We start from the raw sequence: 24,874 nt of genomic DNA on the forward strand, positions 1-24,874 counted from the left end.
TTAAACATTTGACGACTCTAGCTTCAAAGATATTGCAGATGCAATTTTATTACTAATTTTATTACTAATGATTTTATCGATCAAAAATAACGGGATTTTTTGAGATAAACTCGATTTCCTCGCTATATATACGGACATTTAAATGCAATTTCAAGTCTCTAGCTCTTATATCTTCTAAGATCGACGCGCTTATATATACGGACAGACGGACTGACACACGTACAGGGCTAAATCGACTCAGCTCGTCGTCCTGATCAAGAATATGCATGCTTCATGGAGTCAGTCACGCCTCTTTCTGTTACATACGTTTTCACAAAAACATTATATTCTGATTTTCTATTTCTAATGGGTTCAGCGTATAACAATATGGTCCGATTATATAAAAACCAACATTTATAGTTTTGAGTATATATTTATTTTTCTACTGTTATTAGATACTAATATTAGATAACTTTAATTAATTGAAATGTGACGTTTAATTTTTCTTGTTTTTATCCTGGGCGCTTCTTATGCGTCTGCGCCTGTGCTTGGGGATAACTCTTAGGACTTCGCATTCGATCTGCACTGGCATGGAGTTTTGTCTCAAAACAGGCCAATTCAGTCGCATATCAGCTCTCTTAATTGATCGCGTACCTGTTATAAAAAGACATTCATAACGTACAAAAGTATTAGGGGGTATTCTACTAGAAAATATCCAGAGCATCGGTGAAAAAGAAATACAAAATTTGAGTATTTGTTCAGCATCTACAAATTTGACGCACCTAATGTTAATAGCTTACCTTTGTTTGGCGACGAAATCGTCTCAATAGGTTTCTTTAACTGGCCCTCGGAGATGCCATCGGTATTTTCATTCTCTGGGGAAGAATTCGAATCATTTTGCAAAGCGTCTCCGCGCTGAAGCATTTGCCGTTTGGCTGCCAAGGTGCTTTCCAGACTGGAGCCATTTCTATGACCCAGTGCCTGGTGTTTGGGCTTCTTAGTATGCAATCGATATGCTGTTTGAATTTTCTTAGCAGCTTCCTCTTCAATGAAGCGTTCTAATGATTCGCTTATAGCATCATTCCCGAAAGATGCCTTGGTTTCCTGGGTAGATGACTTGGTGCCTGCACTGGCCCGTCGCAATCGTCGCCTAGTTAGAAATCCCCGTGCGCCTGCCTGTATCTTAGCAGCAGCGGAAACAATTGTCGATTCGGTTTCTGTGGATGTGTCCATGGCATCTGCCATTGCAGTGTCTATATGAAAGTCGTCCTTCATGATTTTATTCGGGTCACAGTAATCGGAGTCCGCTTCCGACAAGGAATATGCCATCATCTTTTTGCGAATGTTTTCAGACGTTTCGTCGTCCAAACAGAAACTGCTGCTACCCTTGGAGCCATCGATAGCATTCTCATTTTCATCGTCAATATATTTAACTGAATCGGTAATTATCACGGACTTAAAAATAGTTTTTGGATCGTCACCGGCTATCGTGTAATGCCGAGATAGCTGGGATCTTGCAATTTCCGGATCATTCGACATAGCCCTGTCTTCATCAGCATTTCCAAATATAACAGACTCGCTTTGGGCTGAGCTCTCCCGAGTTTCATCTCGTTGCAGGCGCTTATATACGATATCACCATCCTCAATATCTAGTGAGTTCTGGCCTTGCAAATCGCTCATTGGCTGAACGAGAGGCTCATCAAATACGGAATCTTTGATATTACAATCCTCCTTCTCTTGTTTCTCTCGTATTTCTGAAGATCGTCGCCGGGACATTTTCTCAATGATCTGATCCGCTTTTGATAATTTTAGAGCTGCGCTATCCAGAGTATCCAACTCACTTTCCGATTCATTGAGATGCTGCAGTTTGTCTTCTTTTATATTTTCTGGCCCATCGTTGTCTGATTTATCCTCGTCCAGATTAGAGAGTGACACAGTTCTTTTAACACATTGAATCTCATGTACTTCTTCAATCCCTTTATTGTGCTCTCGGTTGTCAGTATGATAAGAGAATTGGATCTCTTGCCTTATAAACTCGTTCAGCAATTCCCGCATTGTGGCACCCTCTGGAAAATTACATTAATTAATTAAATGTGAGTATATTGAGAGAACGTATATTACCTGTGGAGGCTCGTTCAATATACGAACTCTTCATAGCTCCTACATCCTCAACAGAATCGAACACTTCATCATTTGCTAAACCTGCCAAATTTTTAGAATCTCCATTATCAGTTTCAAATACTTTATTTGAATATAAGTCATTAACAATGTTGTCAATATCAGTAGCCAGTTCAAGTGAGCCATTGCTTTGAGCATCCAAATTACTTAATTCGATATGTGAATTGTGGTCGGACTCAGGTGTGGGTGAATCTATCTTGTCATCTGTGGTAGCAACAAGTGATTCAACCGCAGCTGGAACGCTCGAAGCACTTGACAATAGAGATATAGGTTGCGACCCTACAAACCATTCGGGCTTCGATCGTTCCTTGCGTCTAATATAATCACGGAAAGCATTTTGGATTCTAATTGCAGCCACAACTTCAGATACCATATATATTGGACTTTCCTGAGTTACAATCTGGGGTGCTTTCTGTGCAGCTTTTCGAAATGATTTCTGAATTTTAATAGCTGCATGAATTGGATTAAGTGTAGTTTTCGAATCATCTAACATTTCATTATCTGCAGTCTTACTGTCTTTAAGGCCGTTTACTTCGTCAGAGTCATCTCGTGATTTACGAATTTTGTAGGCTCTATAAGCCCTCTTTATAATGTTAGCGCTATTCGTTAGTTGTATATTATCAGAAGAAGAACAAAGATTTTGACCGTCAAGCTCAGTTGGTCTATTTTGATTTTGTTTATTGTTATCATGGCTACCGGGAATTGGTTCATTTTCAATATTACTTGTAATATCTTCTATTTCTTTGAAGTCGGCTTGAACATTAGCAACAGATTTATCCGTATCCACTTTCAGCTCTGTACTTACTTCATTTTCGTTCAGTTCTTGGATTGTTTGTAGCTTTGGAGTAACAAATTCCTGGTAACTTAGTTCAATTACCGAATCATCTAGGTTTTCTTCATCCAGAGAGATCTTGCTTTTATTACATTTTGTACGATTTTTCTTGATACAATACTCTGATTGCCTTAAGAACTTTTTTGGTATCTTAAAACTTGTTCTATCATCGTTGCCATCGAATGAAATAAAATAGCAAATAGATTGTTTCGGCTTGACTGGGTCATTGTTTTCATCTTGCGCTCCATTTATGTAACTTGGAGATCGCTCAATATTCTTAGATGACTTTATTTCTTCTAAGAGCGCATTTTGTTGGTCAGACTCTTTAGCATTACTGGATTCATTTGTATTCATATTCAACTCATTTGGTTCCGTGTAAGCTTCATACCACGAGCCTTCGTCGGTCGAGTTCTTAAATGATTTTAGCTGTAATTCAGCAATTGGCGTCTGCAATAATCGGTTCGATGTATGATTTGATAATTGTTTATCCTTAACGTTGGACATTTTTTTTATTTTTTGGGATGCCGTCTTACTGATTTGGGAGCCAATTAATTGATTACTCAAAGGCAACGAAGGTTTGTTCTGCTAATGTTAAGGACAAATTATAGAATGATATATTTCCTTTAGTCTTACCACTATTTACATCAGAAATAAGATCTTCGTTTTTCGATCCATCGCTTGATTCGTTCGCTGTTTTGAAAAGGTATGTTACAAATTAGTGTGTCTTGTATTCATAAAAACTTTATATATATATATATATATATATATATATATATATATATATATATCTTGTATACTTAATATTCTAAAACAACGAAATAAGATTGCAAGATTAATTGCTTAAAATTTAAAAATGCAAGCCCATCTAAATTTACTATCTAATTAACACATCTTATATTCAATAGATTAAAACCCTTAATAGAAGATTAGATCTATTCAGATCCTTGTTTTGTGCAATGTCTGGCTATGAGGTTGTATAAACTGTTACTATTGAAGCTTGAATCATTTTTTTTTTTTTTGCAGGCTTTCTTAATAAAGTGTTTTCGAAGCCAATGTCAATATTCCTCTATTGATCAGCCTGATAATCAAATCCGTCGATTGAGTCAAGGTACTTTGTAGTTGTAAACTCCCAACTAAAGCTCTTAGTTACAGTTTTCCCCTCACAGTGCAGATATGCCTTTTCAAACACATGGAACCATTCACTAATTGAGGCAATGTAACAATATTATGTTATTATCATATACTTACGTATTACTTTCATAGGTCCATTTTCGCTTGTATTATCTTCAATAATTCGATGGTCCAAATTGCATTTAAAAAAAAAAAAATAAATGAAAATATATGTTAATATCTTAATTGTGTTTCTTTAAATGAACATTACCTAAACTCTTGATGTTTTCGTTCTTCTTTTCAGCATTCTCATTATGGTTTATTGAATCTATCTCAGATTTTAAAGATTCCGTCTTATTTGCTTCAATTTCCATATCAGACGGTGCAATATTTTGCTCAACTTGTATGCCCTCAGGCTCCAGTAAGTTGTTTAGAGCATTCTGCGCAGTATTCTCGTCTTTAGATGAAATGTTAACAACTGCCTCTGCCTCAGACTGAGTTAATGAATTTTTATCCATAGAAACATCTTTGTATCTCAACATCCCGGTGTCCATTCCTGTTAACTTTTGTTGTGTATCTTCAGGCTCCTGTAATGGAATTGAATCTTCCTTTTCATTTTCTGTTTTTGAATCGATTTCATCAAAGCTTTCTTTTTGCACCACTTTTGGTATTATGTTAATATTCGTTTCTCCAGGTTCATTTGAATCTTCATTAGAACTGGGTGGATTGATTTCTGTATCTGGTATTTGATCATTTTCAACAAAATTATCAACTTTTTCATCTATTTTATCAGTGACGATATTATCAGGGACAGTAATCTGCGCATCCTTTTCTGTGCTCGGTGGTAGAAGATGATCATTTTGAATACTGTTCTGTTCTTCTGACATATTCACAGAGCTTGATGTTTCTACAATCTCATCTACTGTTTTTTTAGGAGGCTTATTATCACTGATATCAACCTCTGAAGGTTTCTGGAACTCAATTACGGTTAAGTCGTCTGCACTTGTAGTGCTCTCAGTGATACTTTGACTTTCAATTATATTTAAGTCTGAGCTTTCCGTTATGTTTCCATCAAGGGTTTCAAGTAAAGCAATTTTACTTGGCGGCACAATGGTTAACTCATAATCATCTTCGGTAGGAAGGACACTATGAATAATAATTGATGTTCCAAGATCGTCAAAAAGTTTTTCATTGGATTCCGAATTAGATAAAGTATCCGCGATATCCGACGCTGTAAGGATGCCAATTATTTAATGGTGCATATTAGATATAACAACTAAAGGTGCTACCTCACTACAGGAGTGCATGATTAGGAGATACTTTGTACCCTGTGCTGCTATTTCATACTATTTCTATTAAGCATATGTAAATAAAAACACAACTTTACGCTTCAATAACAATTTGTTTCAATCACATAAAAATATTAATTTTTAGCAGAGCCCACTTTTCTGTAATTTTAAATTCCTTATACAAAATAAACAAGTAAGAAGGCTCCAGTCGAGACTGCTCGACTAGGAGATACCCTGAACCCTCCAAGCTGATATTCTAATCAGTCTGGACTTCTTTTATGCACACATACATACACATGCACTTATAAGCACGCGCTCTGCTGACTGCGCAGTTAGCAGCGACTGCGCTTGGGCTGCGCTGCAATGTGGGCAATATTATGAGAATTTATTTGTTGAATAATTTCTTTTGTAGACCTTCGATCTTAATGAAACTTTCAGAGCGTAATCATATAGTGAATATGTGTGTACATTCCAAAGCACAAGTCTCTAGTATTTGAAATGCGTTTTTTACAAATTGGGGAAGAAGGGGGCGTGGTATCCAAAATCTGTAAATTACAAAATCTTTGTATCCATTTACTTTATATACAACGCAAATTTGAAATTTCCAGGTCTAAAAGTGTTCAAATTAGGCTGAAAAAACAATGTCGATTTTTCGATTATTCTCGATAAAAAAGTTATCGGATGAGTTATCGAAAAAATAAAGCAAACTCGTACTGCCTATGGTATACACGAGTATGCATGCCAAATTTCAGCTCTCTAGCTCTTATATCGTCTGAGATCCTTTTGCTCATACGGACGGACGGACGGACGGACGGACGGACGGAGGGACGGACGGACGGACGGACGGACAGACGGACAGGGCTATATCGACTCAGCTCGTCGTCCTGATCAAGAATATATATACTTTATGGGGTCTGCGATGATTCCTTCTGCCTGTTACATACTTTTCACAAAACCATTATACCCTGATTTCCCATTTTCAATGGGTTCAGGGTATAAAAATATGTATTAATAAACAACGTATTCATAGCAGGAACTATCATTAAAGAGTTGAAATAATTAATTAATTAGATAACTAGTATATACTTATATGTATGTATATAATATGAAAGTATAATCCTATAAATAACAAGTAAGAAGGCTCTAGTCGAGACTGCTCGATTAGGAGATACCCTGAACCCTCCAAGCTGATAATCGAATCATTCTGCACTTCTTTTATGCACACATGCCTACACATGCATCCACACGCACCTATAATCACGCGCTCTGCTGACTGCGCAGTAAGGGCTGCGCTGCAGTGTGGACAATATTATGAGAATTTACTTGTTGAATAATTTCTTTTGTAGTCGGACAATCTTTATGAAACTTTCAGAGGGTGATAATATAAAAAAAAAGTGTGATTTAAATGTGTTTACATTCCAAAGCACAAGTCTCTAGTTTTACAAATTCGTCATACATATGTATATACACAGTGAATCTGAAGTCCAGGTGTTAATGTGTTCAAATTAAACTGAAAAAACAAAATCAATTATCAATTATTCTCGATAAAAAAGTTATCGGATGAGTTATCGAAAAATATGATAAACTTGTACTGCGTATGGTATACACGAGTCTGCATGCCAAATTTGAAGTCTCTAGCTCTTATAACTTCTAGATCGACGCACCCATATGGACGGACGGACGGACAGGGCTATATCGACTCAGCTCGTCGTCCTACCCTTCTCTCCCTTGTGCCCGTTACATGCTTTTCACAAAACTGATTTCCTATGTTCAATGGGTTCAGGGTATAAGACGACCAATATTATCTAATTTTAAAACATACTTAACTGTATCAAATGTATAATTGATTACGTACTGGTATTTTCGGAAAGAGCATCGTTGTTAGTATTCTTCGCTTGACTATGCAGATTTTTTAAAACTGTCTGGAGGCTATTTACTTCAATTGAATATTGGATTTCTGAAGTTGATTTATTGGGAGAAATGGGGTCATCCCCGTCATCCATATTTTTCGTGTCACTATCTTTTTTTCATGTAAATTTATAAAATATTTATATATATACATAAAAATGCATCATTAGTAAACAATGTGTGCTTCTCAATTTACCTGATGCAGTTCGGGTGATGGAATTTTCGTTGTCACCTTTTTGTTGGGGATTCTAAGGAGGTGAATTTGTATAAGTTTAGTTTTCTCCCTTGCATATACAGGATTGATTAGTTTACCTGATCTCCTATGTTGTCATTAGCGCTCTCCAGGCTTTGAGTATTTTTAGTGTCTGTCGATGCATTCTGGCAATGATCTGGGGCTGCATTGCTTATATTAGTTATCTTATTTTGATCAAGCCCTTGCTCTTGGTCTACAATATCTGTGGCAATTGGGCTCAAATCATGTAAGTCTCCTAAAGTTTTTGCGTCAGTTGATATTTCTGAATTTGGTTTATCGACTTTAATTTTCTTGGTTTGCTCATTTTCATTTGAAGTATTTTTGGGAATGGCATCAGTTTCTATTTCTGAATATTGCTTATCAATGGAGCCGACAGAGTTTGTAGACGCCGACTTTTTCTTCTCGTTTTCTTGAGACTCCAATCTTTCTTGGATACTTGATTTGGTCAAAGACTCTTCTTCCAGGATATTGCTTGGATTGGACTTAATTTCCTCGGTTTGCTCAATTTCAGTTACAGTACTTTCAGTTATAGCATCAGTTGGTATTTCTGAATTTTGCTTATTAATGGAGCTGAAAGAGTTTGAAGGCTCGAGTGTTTTTATACTCTCGTATTCTTTGGATTCCAAGCTTTCCTGGAAACTTGATTTGGTCAAGGATTCTTCTACCATTATATTGCCTGGATCGACTTTACTTTCCTCGGTTTTTTCATTTTCATTTAAAGTATTTTCGGTAATAGCATCGGAATTAATCTTATCACTGCCATTATTAGTTTGGGAGTTGGTAATAGCATCGGAATTAATCTCATCATTAACAGTAAGAATTTGGGGGTCCACTGGAATTTCAGCAACCGTAGTAAGTTTATTTATATTTTCATCTACTGTATCATTTACTTGATTAGTGATAGGATTATTATTGATGATATCGTCTGAAGACAAGTAATCAAAATTAATATTAAACATAAATTAACAACTATTAATTAAAAGTAAAAATGTTCGATCTGATTGCCTTTCTAATAGTCATTGCTAATGCACAAATGCTAATCATACGAAAATGCAAAATAACTAATAGTAAATACCTAAAGTAGTATAATCCAATACGAATGTATTGTTCCAAATGTATGAGCGAGTACTTTGCTTCATTTGAAATTATTTTTTTTTTAAAGAAATTTACCTGTTATCTGATTAATGAGATTATCGTTGTCACTCTCAACGGATTTTAGCGTGGGCGAAATTGGATGATTCTAAAACAAATATTTACCCATTAACCTTTTTATCTTACAATTGTTTTTGATTTCTTACCTGATTTGCTGATTTATCATAATTGGACTCCAAGCTAGCAGGTTTCGTGGCTTTTGATGACGAATCCGCAGACCTTTCTTCCAAGGTCGTGATTATACTATCTAAAGGCTTTTGATCAACGTTTTGTTCTAGATCTAAAATATCTGTGCTCAGCAGTCTTGTTTTAAGAGATTCTGATGAAGCTTTCAATTCAGTTGTAATTTTGGAAACCAACTCAATATCGCTCCCACTGGGACTGCTGATCTTTTCCGACTCTGTCAAGGACTTCAAGCTTTGTATTTTGGAACTTGATTCAGGGATTGATTCTTTTGTAACATTGTTGGATGTAATTACATTGTGGTCCTCAAGTCCATCCATTTCAATAGTTTGCGCGCTCTCAAAAATTCGATTGTCATCATTGAGGCTTTCTCTTTTTATTATCGAACTCTTTTTAAATTCGTCAGTTTTAAGCAAATGCTTCTCACTATGTTCTGCTAATTGGGTTTCGTTTCTATTCTCATCATCAATAAGGTCTTCAGAAAAATAAATAAAAACAAGTTGTGAAATCGACTTAATATTCAGAAAATAGCAAGGCCTATAAATAAACAGCTTTTAGCTACTTGAACTTGTTTTATACTTATAGAAATCTCCACAGTACTTATTATAACCTGGAAATAAGGATATAGAGACACATTTATCAAATTTATGTTACCTGAATGAGTGGTGGCGACATTCTCATTGTTGCTAACAGATGATGAAACTGCTCTTGCTCTTGAATTCTGGATAATATAATTTCAGTATCTAAATTTGTTTCACTAAGATTATATGTTTTTCTTTTTACCTGATTGCCTAGGTCACTTGTTGTTTCCAACGTTAATATCTCATTTCTAAACTGTATTGTGTTTGCTTTATGTTGTTCAGGCTCTAAAATATCTATGTTTGATGGGTTTGTACTTTCTTCTATTAAAATGATTTTAATGTTTTCATCATGTCCAATTTTTCCAAGTTGCAAGTTCTTTGAAATATCATTGTCTGTAGTAGGCTTTTCCAACTCATTACAGGTCTTTGTCCCAAAGTGTTTGTCTATCTGTTCGTCTTCTGTTTCATTAAAGTTGTCATTATTATTTTTGGCTGAAAAATATATTTATATTTTAGTTCAAACAATTATTTCAAATTGCCGCTCGACATAATACACTCCAAGGCGCGAGTAATATAGTTTATAGATCTATAAGAGGTGTATAAAAAAACTGAATCGTCACGAAGCGAAGATTTGTATATATTAACGTAAACTTTAGGATCTATAGCCTTTTCTATTCCACGCTGTCATTGGGCATAAATTAATAATTTTTTGCAATGACCCATATAGAAGCATACAAAAATAATACATAATATATAATCCGTGATTCCCAATAAATAACAACAGACAGAAAATATGATAAAAGTAGAGGCAAATTATTTTCACTTCATTAAGGGGTATAAAAAAAGAAATTAAAAAAAACAACAACAACAAAATTGTTTACCTTCTCCGCTATGACTTGCAGATTTTGTATTTGTTTTTATCGAATCTGTCCCAAATATCATCTTTCGGTTTGTGTCATCGTTCTCAACTTCTTCATCTTCCTTGATAGTTTGTTGATGGACGCCCTCTTCATTAGTGCTCCCAAAATCATGTTCACCTGCTGACTCTGTTGAAAGAAGAGCAGTAGAGGCGGACGTATAAGATGCTGCTTCGGAAGCATTGTCATTCATCTCATCGCATTGATCGAGGTCAGCATTTATATGTCTTTTGCCTCTTCGCGCCCTAACCATCCTGCGAAATGCTCTTTGAATGACGAATGCTGCGGTTGTCATGGAAATATTGTTATCAGGAGTAGAATCCTTAGATTTGGTTAACGCCTGCTTCTTCGATTTCTTCTTTCTGAAATATTCTCGCATGTATCGTTGTATAATAAGTGTGGCCTTCATATATTTTAAAGAATCGTAACGTCCTTCATTTGTTTGCTTCGTTTCCGCGGAGGCTTTGGATCGTTTTTTGATTATTAAACGGCGAAATTGTCTTTGAATTATTAAAATGGCATTTAAGACTTCTTGGCTTCCATAAATATCTGCAGATTTCGAAGTAACCTTAACTTGACTTGACTTTTCTGCTTTGTGTTTTAAATATTGTCGAATATATTTCTGAATGATGTACACAGCTTTTATGTACTGGTCGTTTTTATTGAACTTTTCGAATTGTTGATCCTCATCAGGCGTATCGTTTTGAATTACTTCTGGTCTCCCACCCGTCGAGCTGAGAATACGTCCACATTCACATTTAGTCACCTTGCGTGCCGGCGACTTGCTCTCATTTTTTTCCATAAACTTTTCATAAGCTGTATACTGAATATCTCCCAGTTTCGATGACGAAGCTTGAAGATTTTTAAAATAATCTATTGCGAATAGAACTAAATATTGTGGATTCTCTCTCAGGACGGCTTTGATGAACTGTTTGATTACTTCGGTCAGATTTTCAGGAATTATATGAAATGCAAGGGACAATGGTATTTGCTGTCGGGTACGGTTTTTCATGATGGTTTCGTAACTTTGTTGGGATTCGTATTTCATCACCTTTCGCTGAATTTTTCTTGTACCCGCTAGGTTCTCAAAATAATCTACTGAGAATTTGTATAGATCTTTGGGTTTTTCGCGTAAAACTTCCTTAGTATAGGTTTTCACCAGATCTCTAAGACCTTCCGGAACTCTTGGTAAATTAGTTACAGCCATATCAGTAATTTCTTCGCACTATGCAAAACGTTCACAACTGTTGTTGAATCAATACTGAGAGAGAATTTCGGCTCTTGTAGCTGGAAACCTTAAAGTGCTTCGTTCACCGTTTCCATGCTTACCAAAAGGCAGCCACAACAGTTAAGACTTCTTGCGTCAGAAAGTAGTGCTTACTCACTTCAATATAGGGAATATAACACATTTAGTTATTTTATTGAATTCAAGAAAAATTCTCACTTTTATGGGACTCTGAAATAACATAAGTGTATAATTAGTAGATAATATACACTGTTGTTTTCTCAATTTCTTTAGCCGTCTTCGCAGTCGTCCGTATAAAATTATATATTATTCGTTAGCGCTTCAAGAAATGAGGAAATCGATATTACCAATTTAGCACGCACTCGATAAGCATGATAAGAAAAATGAATGGCATGAATAAAATTATAGCATGAATTGATCTCTTTAATATTTCATTGCTCTAATTTGACACATACATGAAACATAAGTATTCAAACTGTAGAGATGTTCAACATCAAGGTGAAATTCTTTACTTCGACCTCTAAGAGTTGATGGCATTTCTCTTCTAAGAGAGAGCTCTCTATCAGATTCGAGCTCACACATCATCTATTTTTATTTATTTTTTTTTTTTTTTTTTTTTTTTTTTTTTTTTTATTAATGTGCTCTATGCATCGCTCCCATATGTTTATGTCCTTATCGAACGTGTTAGCTTTCTTGTATATCACCAAAAGCGCTTGGGATACCTGAACTGTGGACTTTACTATTTATAATTAAAAATGAAATAACTTCTTTTTCAAAATATGATACTAACAATTTATTTATCTAGATTTCATGTTAAATTTGCATAGAGCATTTAAACGTAAACACTCAATTCGAATTAACTATTAACGGATAATATAAATGGATATGAGTTATCGAACAAATTATAAACTAATACTCATACATACATAAAATTATCTCATCTTTTTGCAATACATACATTTATTTTATTCTCATTTTTGGTAGAATATTTAGATTATAAATGAAACATTGGTAAGCCAATTTAATAATCGACAATAATATATAATGTCCATTTATTTATTCAGTTATTTTTACAAGAATTTTGTTTAAATTCTCAGTGCTCAACTCACTTAATAAACTATTACTCTGCACAATAACTTAAATATATCATTGAGGATCTATTCCTCCTTCGATGCGACATAGAACCGGTATATCATCATCCTTGGCGATATTCGTTGTATTAGTTGTTAAATTTTTGATAAAATCAATTTTAAATTTTTTCCACTTTAAAGTCTTAAGGAAATTATCGAACAGATCATCTCTAGATGGAATGATACATTCTAGGTAGAAAAGCCTCCGTTGCCAAATGTTTCCCGGATTTTGGTCGTTATCGAGTAAGAAAAATCTGGGGAGCAACAAGCATTGCACGGTACTCCGTGCCATAATTACACGATGACGCATCGTTTCGCCCAGTCCGAAAATTCCACCAAACGTAAAAGATCCAACGTCAATAAAATGGTTTTCAATGTCGTCCTCCTAAAATTAAATATAATGGAAAAGTTTCTAGAATCAATAAATTTACCACAAATATGTTTACTTCTGTAAACAATAAAAAATAAACTCATTAAAAGAAGGCAAATGACTCACACTTAGACAGGTGCTTGATGAACCAAGAAAATTTGAAACATAAAATATTTCGCTTTCAGATTCGATATCATTATAGATATCAGAGGTCAATTGGTTTTTGTCTTTGAATAATTCTCCAGAGCTTGAGTAGGCTTCATCAACATATGTCATTTCCTCCACATAATATTCGGAATATTTAATGCTACTTGGACTAGTATAGTGTTTAATTAAATTTACCGTTGATATTGAGCTTCCATTGTCAGAATCACTCGTCAGAGTATTAAGTTGTCCGGGCTGCACAATCATATAAAAAATGCATTTGAAAATAAAGGCAATAATAAAACAAGTAAGAACGTTGCAGTCGGGCGATACTCGGGAATACTCATTCATATCCCATCAGCAATTTAGTAGCTAAGTTTAGCCCTAATACTGTAGAAAATTTATTAATTTTTCCCGATTCGCCACGCCCCTATTGGGCGTAGACATTTTTGGTCTCATTTTTGGTCAGTTCTTAGAACAAGCTAACGGTACCCGAACTACAAAAGTTGAATGCTTACGCTCAAAAAATGTGCAAATTACAGGGAATTTTTCGATATGCCACGCCCCCTAAAGAGGAGTCAAAATTATTTTTGGTCCATCGATATAGAAGGAGATATAAACTTTTGCGGTTTGCCACGCCCATTGTGGGCTGACCCTCAATGGGCGTAGATATATCCGCCATAGCTCGTGATCTTGGGTGGTCGACGCAGATCTACATTCCAAATTTCAGCATTCTAGCTCTTCAACTGATATGATTTCTGGTATATCAGAAAATGCATTTTCCGATTCCGAAAATTATAGCAATTTATCAAGCGGAGATATACCCAAGTATGTGTCCCAAATTTTAAGTCTCTAGCTTCAATTGCGCCGAAAAAATAGCGTTCATACCGACAGATGGACAAGACGGACATTGCGCAAAACCAATATATTAATTCACTTTCGTGAATGAGTATAATAATTCACTTTCGTGAATGAGTATAATTAATATATTTAATTTTAGCTGCTTTGGATATAATTCGTCGGCAAAGCAGCCAATGAGGTTATTGTCTGTTTCTAAACGGATACATAATATAATAACAAATATTATAACTTTCAATGAGTGATGATAGTCGTAGTTATGTGTGCGTTCATATATTGTATTCAAAAATTTTAAATTAAATGTTTTGTGGATTTAGTATTGTTTGTGTGCTTTCTCGAAAGTACAACTTTAGCATAAATGGAATGAGTCATTCCGAACATTCCGCGAAAATCGAACTTTTAATGGGGCTCATATGGACAGACAAACTGAAGTCATTTTGAGAATGAGTCCAACATATTTATGGAACTGTTGTCACTTTTGAGATCATTGTATCTTATATTTTATAATTTTGTTTTTTTAATTTCCATTTAGATAACTTACCGATTTATTTTCGTTTTTATGGACCGCATCAAGAGCATCAAACATGGACGAATTTTTGACAAGACGGCTTCTGATGCTTTGCTCACTATGAAGATATATAGATCCGCCATCCGAAGTGTCCACGAGGTGGTACATTTTTTTCCCATTATTTACGACAACCTTTATTAATAAATATGTTAAATGTTTATAAAATTTGTCTGGCTACGGATTGTCTATCTAAATACCTTCATATTAAGACACTGGAGTATTAAACATTCTCCACTCAAAACAAAGTGAACATTTGTGAGTGTTCCTCTATCATGGCTGTAAATTGTATCTAAGGGATTATATTGCTTAAGCGTACACAGCTTGCATGCTTTTAGAATCTGTAATACAATTCGGTTTGACGCCGATTCTGACTATTATTAATGACTGAAATTCAGTTCGCTTACCTGATCATCGCTGAAAAAATCGAAATAGTCCAAAGCCTTCAAGGCTCGTTTCTTATCGTTCCAAACCTTCTGCATGTAGGGCTTGAGGATCGAATTAAAATCTTTGTCGAGTAGTACCAGGAGCTCGCATTGCGCTAAGTAGCCACCACGTTTAAAAGGTAAGAACAGCAAATTCAAAATGAGAACGGAATACAAATTGGAGTTCATCAATTCGTTTGAAGATTCCAATGCGATAGACCGAAAAGAAAAAACGAAAAAAAGTCAAAAACAAGCAAATAAAAATAATAAACACCACGTTACGAAGTGAAAGCTAAATTGGGAATCGGTTTGAGGTCCTCAGCGTCTGCTGTTGTTGCTGCCAACCTATATTTTCGCAATACATAGCAGGCAATGCTTGAAATGCCTCCTTAGCAAAAAACGGAGGTATGATGGGCTGGATGGGGGAACGGCTATGTTTTGCTATTCAATTTGATTGAATCGAATTAGGACTTAACTTTGTTTATTGCTGATTAAATTGGCTGGTGCAAGCCTTTGCTTTTGGTCACGAAGCAACAGCAATTTTGTCATGTACAAACGTACTTATGATATCGCGTGTTGAGCTCTAAATGTACCAATATATATACATATATATAAATATATACTTATGACTTAGACATATGTATGTATAAGTATGTACATGTATACATAGATATGTGGTAAAGTTTATGAATAATTTAGATGCATTGCGATATATGTATGTACACACATCTCAAAGCAGATTATTATTAAAAAAATTTTTTATGATTTGAGCGTATACTAAACAAGAGTCTTAAGAGTCCCACTTATAGGCTCGTGAGTATTTTTTTCAAATGTCAATTATCTAGCTTTGGGGTAAACAGATATAGGGATGAGTTACGCACGCATAAGCACCCGCTCTGAGAACTTATGTGTTGAATGAATTCTCTTGTAGTGGAATAATATGAGGCCTGCAGAACGTGATTATAACTTTGTGTAGAGGTGTGTATGTACTTACCAAAGCAAAAGTAAAAAATTACAAAATCTTTGTATTCGACAACTGTATAAACACAGTAGGCCTAATAGTATTCAAATTACGCTTTTATAAAATTTATTATCGATTATTGTCGATAAAACGGAAACGGCACGAGTTATCGAGGAAAACTTGTACTGCATATTGAATAGACGAGTATGCATGTAAAATTTCAAATCTGCTGTTCTTATATTTTCTGAGATCTCGGCGTTCATACGGATGGATGGACGCAAAAACGGGGTCTACCACACCTCCTTCTGCCTATTACAGTTTCAGAAAAACATTATGCCCTGATTCCCCATTTTCAATGGTAAGGCTGAACCACTAACCATATGTGTTCTATGGTTAGTGGTTAAACACATTAATTTGCTCTACTCGCAATAACACATGAATACCTTTTGTACGGTTTTGTTGACATTGATGTAGATAATGATGGCAGTACTAATAAGCTGAATGGCGATTGAGTGCGATACACAATTCATTTAAGTGGTAGGTACTTACATGCAGCAATGCAAGTTTGAAAGCGTGGGCCGTCCTCAAACATTCCTATATCGCCAATGCAATCACCAGGTCCAAACATGAATTGGTCTTCAATCTTAAAATTTGAAATTCGGTGATTGAACTTGGAATTTTAATTTAAATTTACCTCGGAAATATTTCTTTTAGGCATGCCAATTTCTCCCGCTACAATAAAATAGATTAAAAACGGCTTGTCTCCCTTTCTTATAATAATGCGACCGGGACTAACTGACAAGAATTGAACGACAGGAATTACACGGACACGCTGTTTCTATAATGAATACAAATATTTAATAACACATGATTTTTTGACAACAAGAAGTACATACGGCTGGAACACTGAGGAAACATCTGAATCCAGCAAACAGAATACATAGTTTCTTTCGATCAGATACTGTTCTTAAATGATGTGGAGTTCGTATTAAAGATTTTTCCTGATAAAAAAGAGATTGATTAGCCATTTAGTTTGGGAATATATACGCGCGTCTAACTGCAATCTATTTATTGTACAGTATAAATTATCTGGGTCGTATCATCCACCCTGGTGGACATTCAATCCGTTAAAATGTCTACATAAACATAAAAAAGTTTTTCGCTTAAGACAATCATGAATTCTATGGATTAGAATGTACTGTACTTGTTAAATACATATTATTTCTAAAAGTTAAAGTTTTGAGGAATATAAGGTAATCGAAAAGAATTGAAACTCAAAACTTGTCAATATGACATCATTTCATTTCAGTTCCATAATTAGGTGATTACACCCGTTCATTATTGTTTTATATGAAACTGTAATTATAACTTAATTTCTTATATTCAGTTGAATCTGTGAATATAGAGTTGTAAGTTGCGACTATAACTTTCTGATATCATCCTAAGAATAGAAGCCCATACTGTCACATTAAAATTGATATATGTACGCGGTCTCTTCAAATCATATCGCGACCTTTTCAATTGAATTACCATTGATAATGTAATGCTCCGAAATCGATAAAGACACGGATCAAAGAGTTCGATCATCCGATTTGATTTGAACAGACCTTGTATATGTCAATATACATTTACTTACACTTAATGTAAGTACTCCAAATTTTCGCTTCGTGCGCATCATAAGAGCAATATTTTTTTTAACATTTGACGACATTTTATGATCATCTTGATTTTCATCAAGCCATTGACTGTTCATAATGACTTCACGTACCACCTTATTTAATTTATATTTCAGAAATAGCCTCTTTTGAAGATCATCTGCATTTCGGTTACGCTTCAGCACCATCTCACTACCTTTAATTAACAAACCACAAACAAATAATATTAAGAAATAAACATTTGTAAGTACGACAAATTTTATTTTAAAGGCATGCTATGGGAATACCTCCCATTAAAATACTTAAGTGAATGTAGCTTTCCTCTGATTTCATGCATAACGACTGTAATTCAAATTCATTTAATTACGTTTTTTGTGGTGTAGTTCATCGCGACTCCTCTAGATGGCGTACTAACTCTCGAATTCATAACTACCGATACATATCGATTACTCTTCCCCATTCAATGAATATAAGAGTAGCAACAGCTGATTTGAACACATATCGATAATTTCGTGAATGCTTGCTTCTCTTAATCTTTCGTTTCTACAAATTGTGACTTGGGCGTTTTGTTTAAATTTTGTTTCGGTTTTAATTTATTTTGCTTTTAGTGCGATGAAGTCAAACTCAGAATCGGAAGCTCCGGAAAAATTGGACAATGAAACTAAAGTATACTCTATGTAAAATTACCCAGAAAAAACTTAATTTAGTTGCATTTTTCTTCAAACTTTCACTTTTTTAGTTATCAGGCAACTGCACTAAATTATTATCGCTAAAAACGATACCATTGGGAACCGTTATGCTTTTCTTGGCGGCAACAGTAGGCACTGGAGTTCTTATTGAGCTATTACCGCACTACGCCAAAATAATAAGCGAAAGAAATTCATTCAATTTCACAACGCATAAGTCGCCTTATGAGCGCTTCTACTCAATTTATAGCACTAGTCCCACGGAAGAGCACTTAGTTCACGTAGTTGATATCTTGAACCGTTTCGGTTATAAGAGAGTTGAGTTAAACGAGAATTGGGACTTGCTGTGGGCTCATGACTATCCGTTTCGCGTATTTCCGCATCTGAAGAATCTTGAGGCGCATCAATTCGTCAATCATTTACCTGGCTGTGGTTACCTAACAAATAAAGTTGACTTATGTACTACGAAATTACCTTTTTTGCCACGTGCGTTTCGCCTCCCAAGCCAGAGGGACGCATTTTTGGAGTACGCATCGGCGCATCCGGAGGCACTGTTTGTCCAGAAGCACAACGAGCATCGTCACATTAAAGTTCGGTCAATTAGTGACATCGACTTGAACTCGAATGATTCGTTTGTCCAGGAGTTCATTGAGAAACCATTTTTAGTCGACGGTCATAAATTTGATATCGGTGTCTATGTTGTGATTACATCTGTAAACCCATTACGAGTTTACATATACCACGGCGATGTTCTGTTCCGTTACTGTCCCGAAAAATACTACCCATTCGATGCTGAAATCGAGGACAAATACGTTGTAGGGGACAACTATTTACCTACCTGGGAAGTTCCGTCATTACGCAAATATTATAATAGCTACGGTGGCAGTATGCGTGCCTCTTTTGAAGCGTATGTGCGTGACCAAGCAATGGACCCATCCAAAATATGGCCACAAGTCGAAAACATCATTCGTACAACTATTTTAAGTAAAGAAGAAGATTTAATTGATTCACTTCGTAGATATAAGAGGCACAATTTTTTCGATTTGTTGCGTTTTGATCTATTCATTGACGAGAACCTTAAAGTATACCTCATGGAAGCCAATATGTCACCAAACCTTTCCTCTGCCCACTTCAAGCAAAACACACTATTGTACGAACAAGTGCTTTATAGCGTATTCAATCTGGTGGGAATTCGTCCAGTGAACCAAATAGGAGATAATCGAAATGCGTATGTATCAGAGATGTTAAGGTATAATTTTATTATAAAATTTGGTTCCTTCTAGGGTCTCTGAAATTATAGCGGCCGATAAAAATTTAGCGACTGGCTTAAACAAATGTGCATATAATGACTGCGATAAATCATGCAATAAAGAAGAATGCAACCTATGTCTACCCTGTATAAGTGGAACAGAGTATGAATGGCTTCAGCGAGCGCATGATGAACACTTGCATCGAGTTGACATGAAGCGTATTTTTCCCAAGCCAATAGTAAATTCATCCCCATAATATAATAACAGTTTTGACTTAATATAGTAATATGTTATTTTTTATTTTTTTTTTTTTTTTTTTAGAATGACATTCAAACATTTGATATTGATGCGGAAGCTAGAAATTTGTCAAACAAAAACGCTTGGATAACACGCTGGTTTTTTAACAAATGTATATATGACCGGACGTGGTGTATGTAAATAGATGTACGTGATTAGTAAGTTGCATAATATTAGACAAAGGCAAGCGCCATAATATTAAGACGGAAGGTCTGAAATATTTTAGAAATGTATCGAGCAAAAATAGTTGACTTATATTATTTGTTGTGCAATTTGAAAAAATTACAACTTACGATTCGATTTAATTGCTTTTCAGGTCTTTAAGGCCAATTACGCTAGCTTAAAAATGTTATCAAACCATGATTTAAAAAACATTAATTGAATGTAACACTAGGCCGAGTCGGCCATTAGCATTGAGAGGTAACAATACCATATCAGGGTACAGAACCAATTATTAATTCTTATTCTTAAATTTATTATTTGTCTTATGAAACAAGCTTAAACTCCCTAAATTATTAAAATAATGAGGTATTGGCTATTATCGAAAATTAATTTGTGTCTTAATTTGTAGAATGATTTATAAAAAATATTTAAGGCAATTTTTATGTTCATATATTTCATATGTTAAAAGCGTTAATATGACATACCACTGTTAATAAATAAAAAGGACTTTTAACTTGTAAAATTTTGTCGGAAGATATTTATAAATACAAATCTTTCAGAGATTTTATCTGCTCCGAACACATTGAAGCATTATAATAAATAAATTTGCATTTTAAATTATATGATCACTAAGACAACTTAAACAAGTGAAAGATGAATGTTTTAATGCGATTACAATCTATTATCTTGATTACTCATTAAAGACCTTGGATAAAATTTTACTATTCAGAAAACATTTGTATTTATCTGAGATTCTCAAACGTTTTTGATTCGCTACTAAATGGTCAACAAAAGAAATGGATATTCAAAGCCAAATGAAAACAAATACGTGTTTTCGGTCATTGTTTTTTAGAAGTAAGTATTGACGTATTTATGGCCCTAACTGCTACCTAAAAGATAAATTTATCGCTGACATCGTTCGACATTTAGAGGTTGTATAGCCTTCGCATACATTCTCCACAAGCGAAATTCGTTCATGGGAAAAATTAGTGTGCAAATTCTTTATTCGACAAGGCCACTTTAAATGAAACATGCGGAGCTGACTACAAAATACTCAAAGTCTAAAACTAACTAGATATATGTATGTGAAAGTATATGTATATTGGTATCAGCTCTGGAGACTACAAGCATAGAGCATTTGTCTAAGAGCTAACATAAAGGCGAGTAATTTTTCGAAATTGCTAATCTGTTCACTCAAACAGTTGGACAGTAAAGCGGACATTACACAACACCAATATAGACACTTCCTGAACTGAAGAAAAACAAAACAGTGAGAGTAGTTTCAGAGACTGACAAATTATATTCACATATATAAATACGTAGGTCGACATTCGATGACTCGTTTATTTTCTATAGCAGCACTAGTTTATACGAAGAGGAATATAATGCTTCAGCTTATTGACTAGGTTAAGAATTTAAAAATAAGTGATTTTAGGTAAGCCTCTCTTTACCTGTTACTTACTATTTATTTTATTGTGAGCGTATGTAATAAACTTATTTTATTATCACAGATCTCAGAGTTCTATTTTGAAGTCAGAATTACTTCAAAGATCTTTGTATTTCCGTTTAACGGCGCACTAAGCTTCTACTCCAAATAGTTGCAATAAACAACTTTTCTTCGATTCGACGCAAGTCGCTTCATTGCCATACCCACTGCAAATCGATGAAAAAGGGTATATAGGGGTCTATACATTTATGTGACATTGTCTTCTACAAGTTATTTCTCAAATAAAGCATCATTTGGTGTTAATAACTTCACGTGATGATATTAACAACTTTAACAATATATCAGACAAATATCTTATGACATGTGTATATATTCTTTATTGCTAGGATGCATCGTTTGGTATCAAAAAAAATTATTACTAGAGCAAGGAAGTATGTTTAGCCGAATACAGGGTACATTCAAGCACATAGTTCAATAGTGAAGCTATGTTGCTTGCCGTAATTAATAGTGGCTCATGTGCGGCGATTTAAATAGCCGCTAATTGTTACCGCCGTCAAAGAAAACTGGTTTAAGCGCCAGGAAATGGTCAACAGTGGATGCTCGCTGCACTCCTTTAAATTTGTAATTTCGCTCTTAATGCTAGAGCATATTTCATTTGCATTTTGTGCGCATTTTTTACAGCTTGACTCAAATGCAAAAAGAAGTGCGGATAAGATTCTTAGACATATACCTGTGCATATCAGAACATGTAAGACTGCTCCAACGAATGAGACTTTCCCAAACCCTGCATTCCCTGTACTCCAAGCCGCGTTGGCATGCTACAAGGAAGCAAGTAGGAACGTTACAATGAGAAATGATCGACTACATAATACTTCTTCTCAATTGAAAGACCACAGAATATCTGTAGATGAATTTTAATTATTATTATATTATATTATAAATCCAAAAAATCAAAATTGATTGGAACTCTCAGACATAGGGTCATATGGACTATCCAATTATGCAGTTCCGTTAGGGTATAATACAGTTAGAAGTTTCTGCTTGTTTTTATTTTATTTTGCATGTAATTTATATTTTGAAAGTTCTCAAAATAAAGTTCTCAAAATAATAAATAACTGCTTGTCATAATGTATACTACATATTTATATTCATCCTCATTTGATTCATTTATGTTTAGGACTCTATTGATTTAAGATGTGCGGATTGCTAGTTAAATATTTTAAAATTTGACTTGATAGGGAAAATAGATTCCATTTCAGCTGCGCATAGATCGATTAAATAGTATCCGAAATAAAAACCCAGCAACAGAAATCGGTTCACGAAAATACTTTCTACAAAGAAATCCGTCCGTTCTCACCCATCGGCCCACTTGGCATGGCAAAAATATGCCCATTGACAGAATATTGACAGAAGCTATTTCACTTTTCGGTCGTCGACGTCGGCATCGCTGTTGGCGTCAGCGTCGGCATAGACGTCGGCGTCGGCATCGGCGTAGCAATATTCCCGTTATAGCTGGTTTGCCGCCTTTACCTTTGGATATGCTGTTGACTTTACTGCTGCCGTTGCCGTTGCCGTTGTTGTTGTTGTTGTTGGCGTAAGCGACTGCAGCAATTGCGCCATCTTCACACTCACTCTCGCACTGCGTATAAGCTTTGCGGCCAAAAGGCTGATTGGGGCCGGGGCTGGGCAGGGCTTCCGTCCGTGCCAAAACTTTTGACTGCAATTCAATAAACAAACGGGATCATTAAATATTTCACCCGATTTGTAGTGCATGCTTGCTTAAGCCTTGCCAGCGAGTGAGAGCGAGCTTGTCTAGTGCAGAGTGCAAGAATGCAAATGGAAATTAAGAAGCTCCGAGCGTGTTGGCAATGGGCGGACCAGCCGTGGCGCCGTCAAATTCGGCAGAGCTCAACGTGCGCTGCCAGCAACAACAACTCCAACTGAACGCTCCGTCCAAGGTGTTTAAATGAATGTTGCCAGGATACAGGTGCCAGGTGAAGCCATTTTGTTATTTTTATTTGCTTTGACAGTCAGCACGTGAGACTCACAGCAAACGCTGCAAACTTTGAGTCGGGCCTAAACTTTACCTGGGCAACGTCGCAGATGCATAATTCAATTTTGTTGCGTTTGGCATTCAGCCTCAGTCGGTCAGCAACGGATGTTGATTTAAGCTACTTGTAAAATCCACCCAAGTGAAAATTACCCGAAGGAATTGTAAACAAAACCAGTTGGGAAAGTTGAAACATTCAGAACACAATGAAGCCATTCACGAACTTCAATTTCAACTTCTCCCCGGGCCCCAAGTGCGAAGATTCTTACGAAATAACGCGTCCTTTCGTGGATAATTGTGCCCTTATATGCAGGCCGATTCAGAAGGAGACTGTCACAAGTTACCAGTTCCCCTCCTAGCCAGAAGCGAATCCAAACATTTCATCAATGTGCAGTAGAAGCTCGTATAAATTGTAAGCAAATACCTTCACCGTGTGCACATCGAAGATAGTTCTATAAACTACAATTCAATTAGTCTAAATATACATACATAAAACACGTAATAGTAATACGCTCGACAAAAATTCTAAAACCATTCAATTTACATTCAAAATCATTGAAGAAACTCATAATCGGAAATTCCTAATGTATTAAGTGTATACTACGAGACTTAACTGATAAGTTTAGTTCAAATTGCTTTAAAATCTATGTATGTATAAATATGTCTGAGATCTATGACAATGCTCAAACTTTTTTGGATAATTTACAGATTGAGGTCTTGCAAAGGCTTTAGCTATTTAATATTATGCTGTCACGTCTCGCGTGGCAATTGCCGTATTGATTTTATGTTGTTTGATAGCATGGGACATTAGATAAAACCAATACAGTCATTAGGTCTATTAAACGAATGTAAATTGATTTGGGAAAACGCAAGGAAGGTTGAATATGTTATTAATATTCTAAATAAAACCAACACTTCAAATTGCAATCTCTTGTGGCCTATATATTCAATACTTATCAACACAAATACTCCTTTAACATAATTCGTCTGACCCAATAAAATATGTAGGACATGTACGTGATTTATGTTATATATGGTAGTTTAATTTATAGGTAGTTTAATTTATATAGGATAGATAGCGATGTCTGCATTCCTATAGAACACCCGGAAACTGCAAATTATTATTTACCACATACAGTAGAATCCGGTTATAACGACCGTCGTTATACACGGAAAACGCTATAAGAGTATAGGTTTGCTCATAAAAGTTTGTGTGGGGACCAGAATTTTCGTCGCTATAACCGTA

General features: G+C 35.3%; 3 protein-coding genes and 2 long non-coding RNA genes across 9 annotated transcripts; 3 read left to right on the forward strand and 2 right to left on the reverse strand.

Annotated features, from left to right (window-relative positions):
- Positions 1-392: 392 nt before the first annotated feature.
- Positions 393-11,623, reverse strand: LOC6572092 (interaptin). 3 transcript variants are annotated; one of them, XM_032733685.2, is made up of 14 exons: positions 10,347-11,623; positions 9,668-9,957; positions 9,539-9,605; positions 8,848-9,359; positions 8,720-8,789; positions 7,609-8,474; positions 7,493-7,544; positions 7,244-7,408; positions 4,371-5,330; positions 4,238-4,273; positions 3,633-3,679; positions 2,101-3,571; positions 780-2,045; positions 393-633 (listed from the first exon to the last, which is right to left on the reverse strand). In XM_032733685.2, the coding sequence occupies exons 1-14, from the start codon at positions 11,587-11,589 to the stop codon at positions 476-478; spliced, it is 7,203 nt and encodes a 2,400-aa protein (XP_032589576.1). In that variant the 5' UTR covers positions 11,590-11,623; the 3' UTR covers positions 393-475. The 3 variants fall into 3 exon arrangements, with proteins under 3 accessions (XP_032589576.1, XP_032589575.1, XP_001998244.3); XM_032733684.2 differs by having other exon boundaries at positions 2,101-3,574; XM_001998208.4 differs by having other exon boundaries at positions 2,101-2,181; positions 3,623-3,679.
- A 1,025-nt stretch (positions 11,624-12,648) lies between these two features.
- Positions 12,649-18,189, reverse strand: LOC6572091. 2 transcript variants are annotated; one of them, XM_044007675.1, is made up of 10 exons: positions 18,104-18,189; positions 17,718-17,932; positions 16,978-17,082; positions 16,776-16,919; positions 16,631-16,724; positions 15,103-15,236; positions 14,896-15,036; positions 14,672-14,830; positions 13,255-13,527; positions 12,649-13,143 (listed from the first exon to the last, which is right to left on the reverse strand). In XM_044007675.1, the coding sequence occupies exons 2-10, from the start codon at positions 17,922-17,924 to the stop codon at positions 12,775-12,777; spliced, it is 1,626 nt and encodes a 541-aa protein (XP_043863610.1). In that variant the 5' UTR covers positions 17,925-17,932; positions 18,104-18,189; the 3' UTR covers positions 12,649-12,774. The 2 variants fall into 2 exon arrangements, with proteins under 2 accessions (XP_043863610.1, XP_001998243.2); XM_001998207.4 differs by lacking the exon at positions 18,104-18,189 and having other exon boundaries at positions 17,718-18,034.
- Positions 14,335-14,863, forward strand: LOC122756878. The gene is made up of 2 exons (XR_006356739.1): positions 14,335-14,561; positions 14,663-14,863. It is a non-coding gene; the product is annotated as an uncharacterized LOC122756878 (long non-coding RNA).
- LOC122756879 lies at positions 16,150-16,838 on the forward strand. The gene is made up of 2 exons (XR_006356740.1): positions 16,150-16,439; positions 16,556-16,838. It is a non-coding gene; the product is annotated as an uncharacterized LOC122756879 (long non-coding RNA).
- Positions 18,190-18,239: 50 nt separating the features above from the next.
- Positions 18,240-20,517, forward strand: LOC6572090 (probable tubulin polyglutamylase ttll-15). Of its 2 annotated transcripts, XM_044007674.1 has the most exons (5): positions 18,240-18,402; positions 18,476-18,576; positions 18,619-19,650; positions 19,706-19,910; positions 19,994-20,517. In XM_044007674.1, exons 1-5 carry the CDS (start codon positions 18,253-18,255, stop codon positions 20,108-20,110), a joined length of 1,605 nt encoding a protein of 534 aa, XP_043863609.1. In that variant the 5' UTR covers positions 18,240-18,252; the 3' UTR covers positions 20,111-20,517. The 2 variants fall into 2 exon arrangements, with proteins under 2 accessions (XP_043863609.1, XP_001998242.2); XM_001998206.4 differs by having other exon boundaries at positions 18,241-18,402; positions 18,476-19,650.
- The last annotated feature ends 4,357 nt before the right edge of the window (positions 20,518-24,874 follow it).

This window comes from Drosophila mojavensis, unplaced genomic scaffold, assembly GCF_018153725.1.
Source record: "Drosophila mojavensis isolate 15081-1352.22 unplaced genomic scaffold, ASM1815372v1 contig_19, whole genome shotgun sequence".
Lineage (NCBI taxonomy): Eukaryota > Metazoa > Arthropoda > Insecta > Diptera > Drosophilidae > Drosophila > Drosophila mojavensis.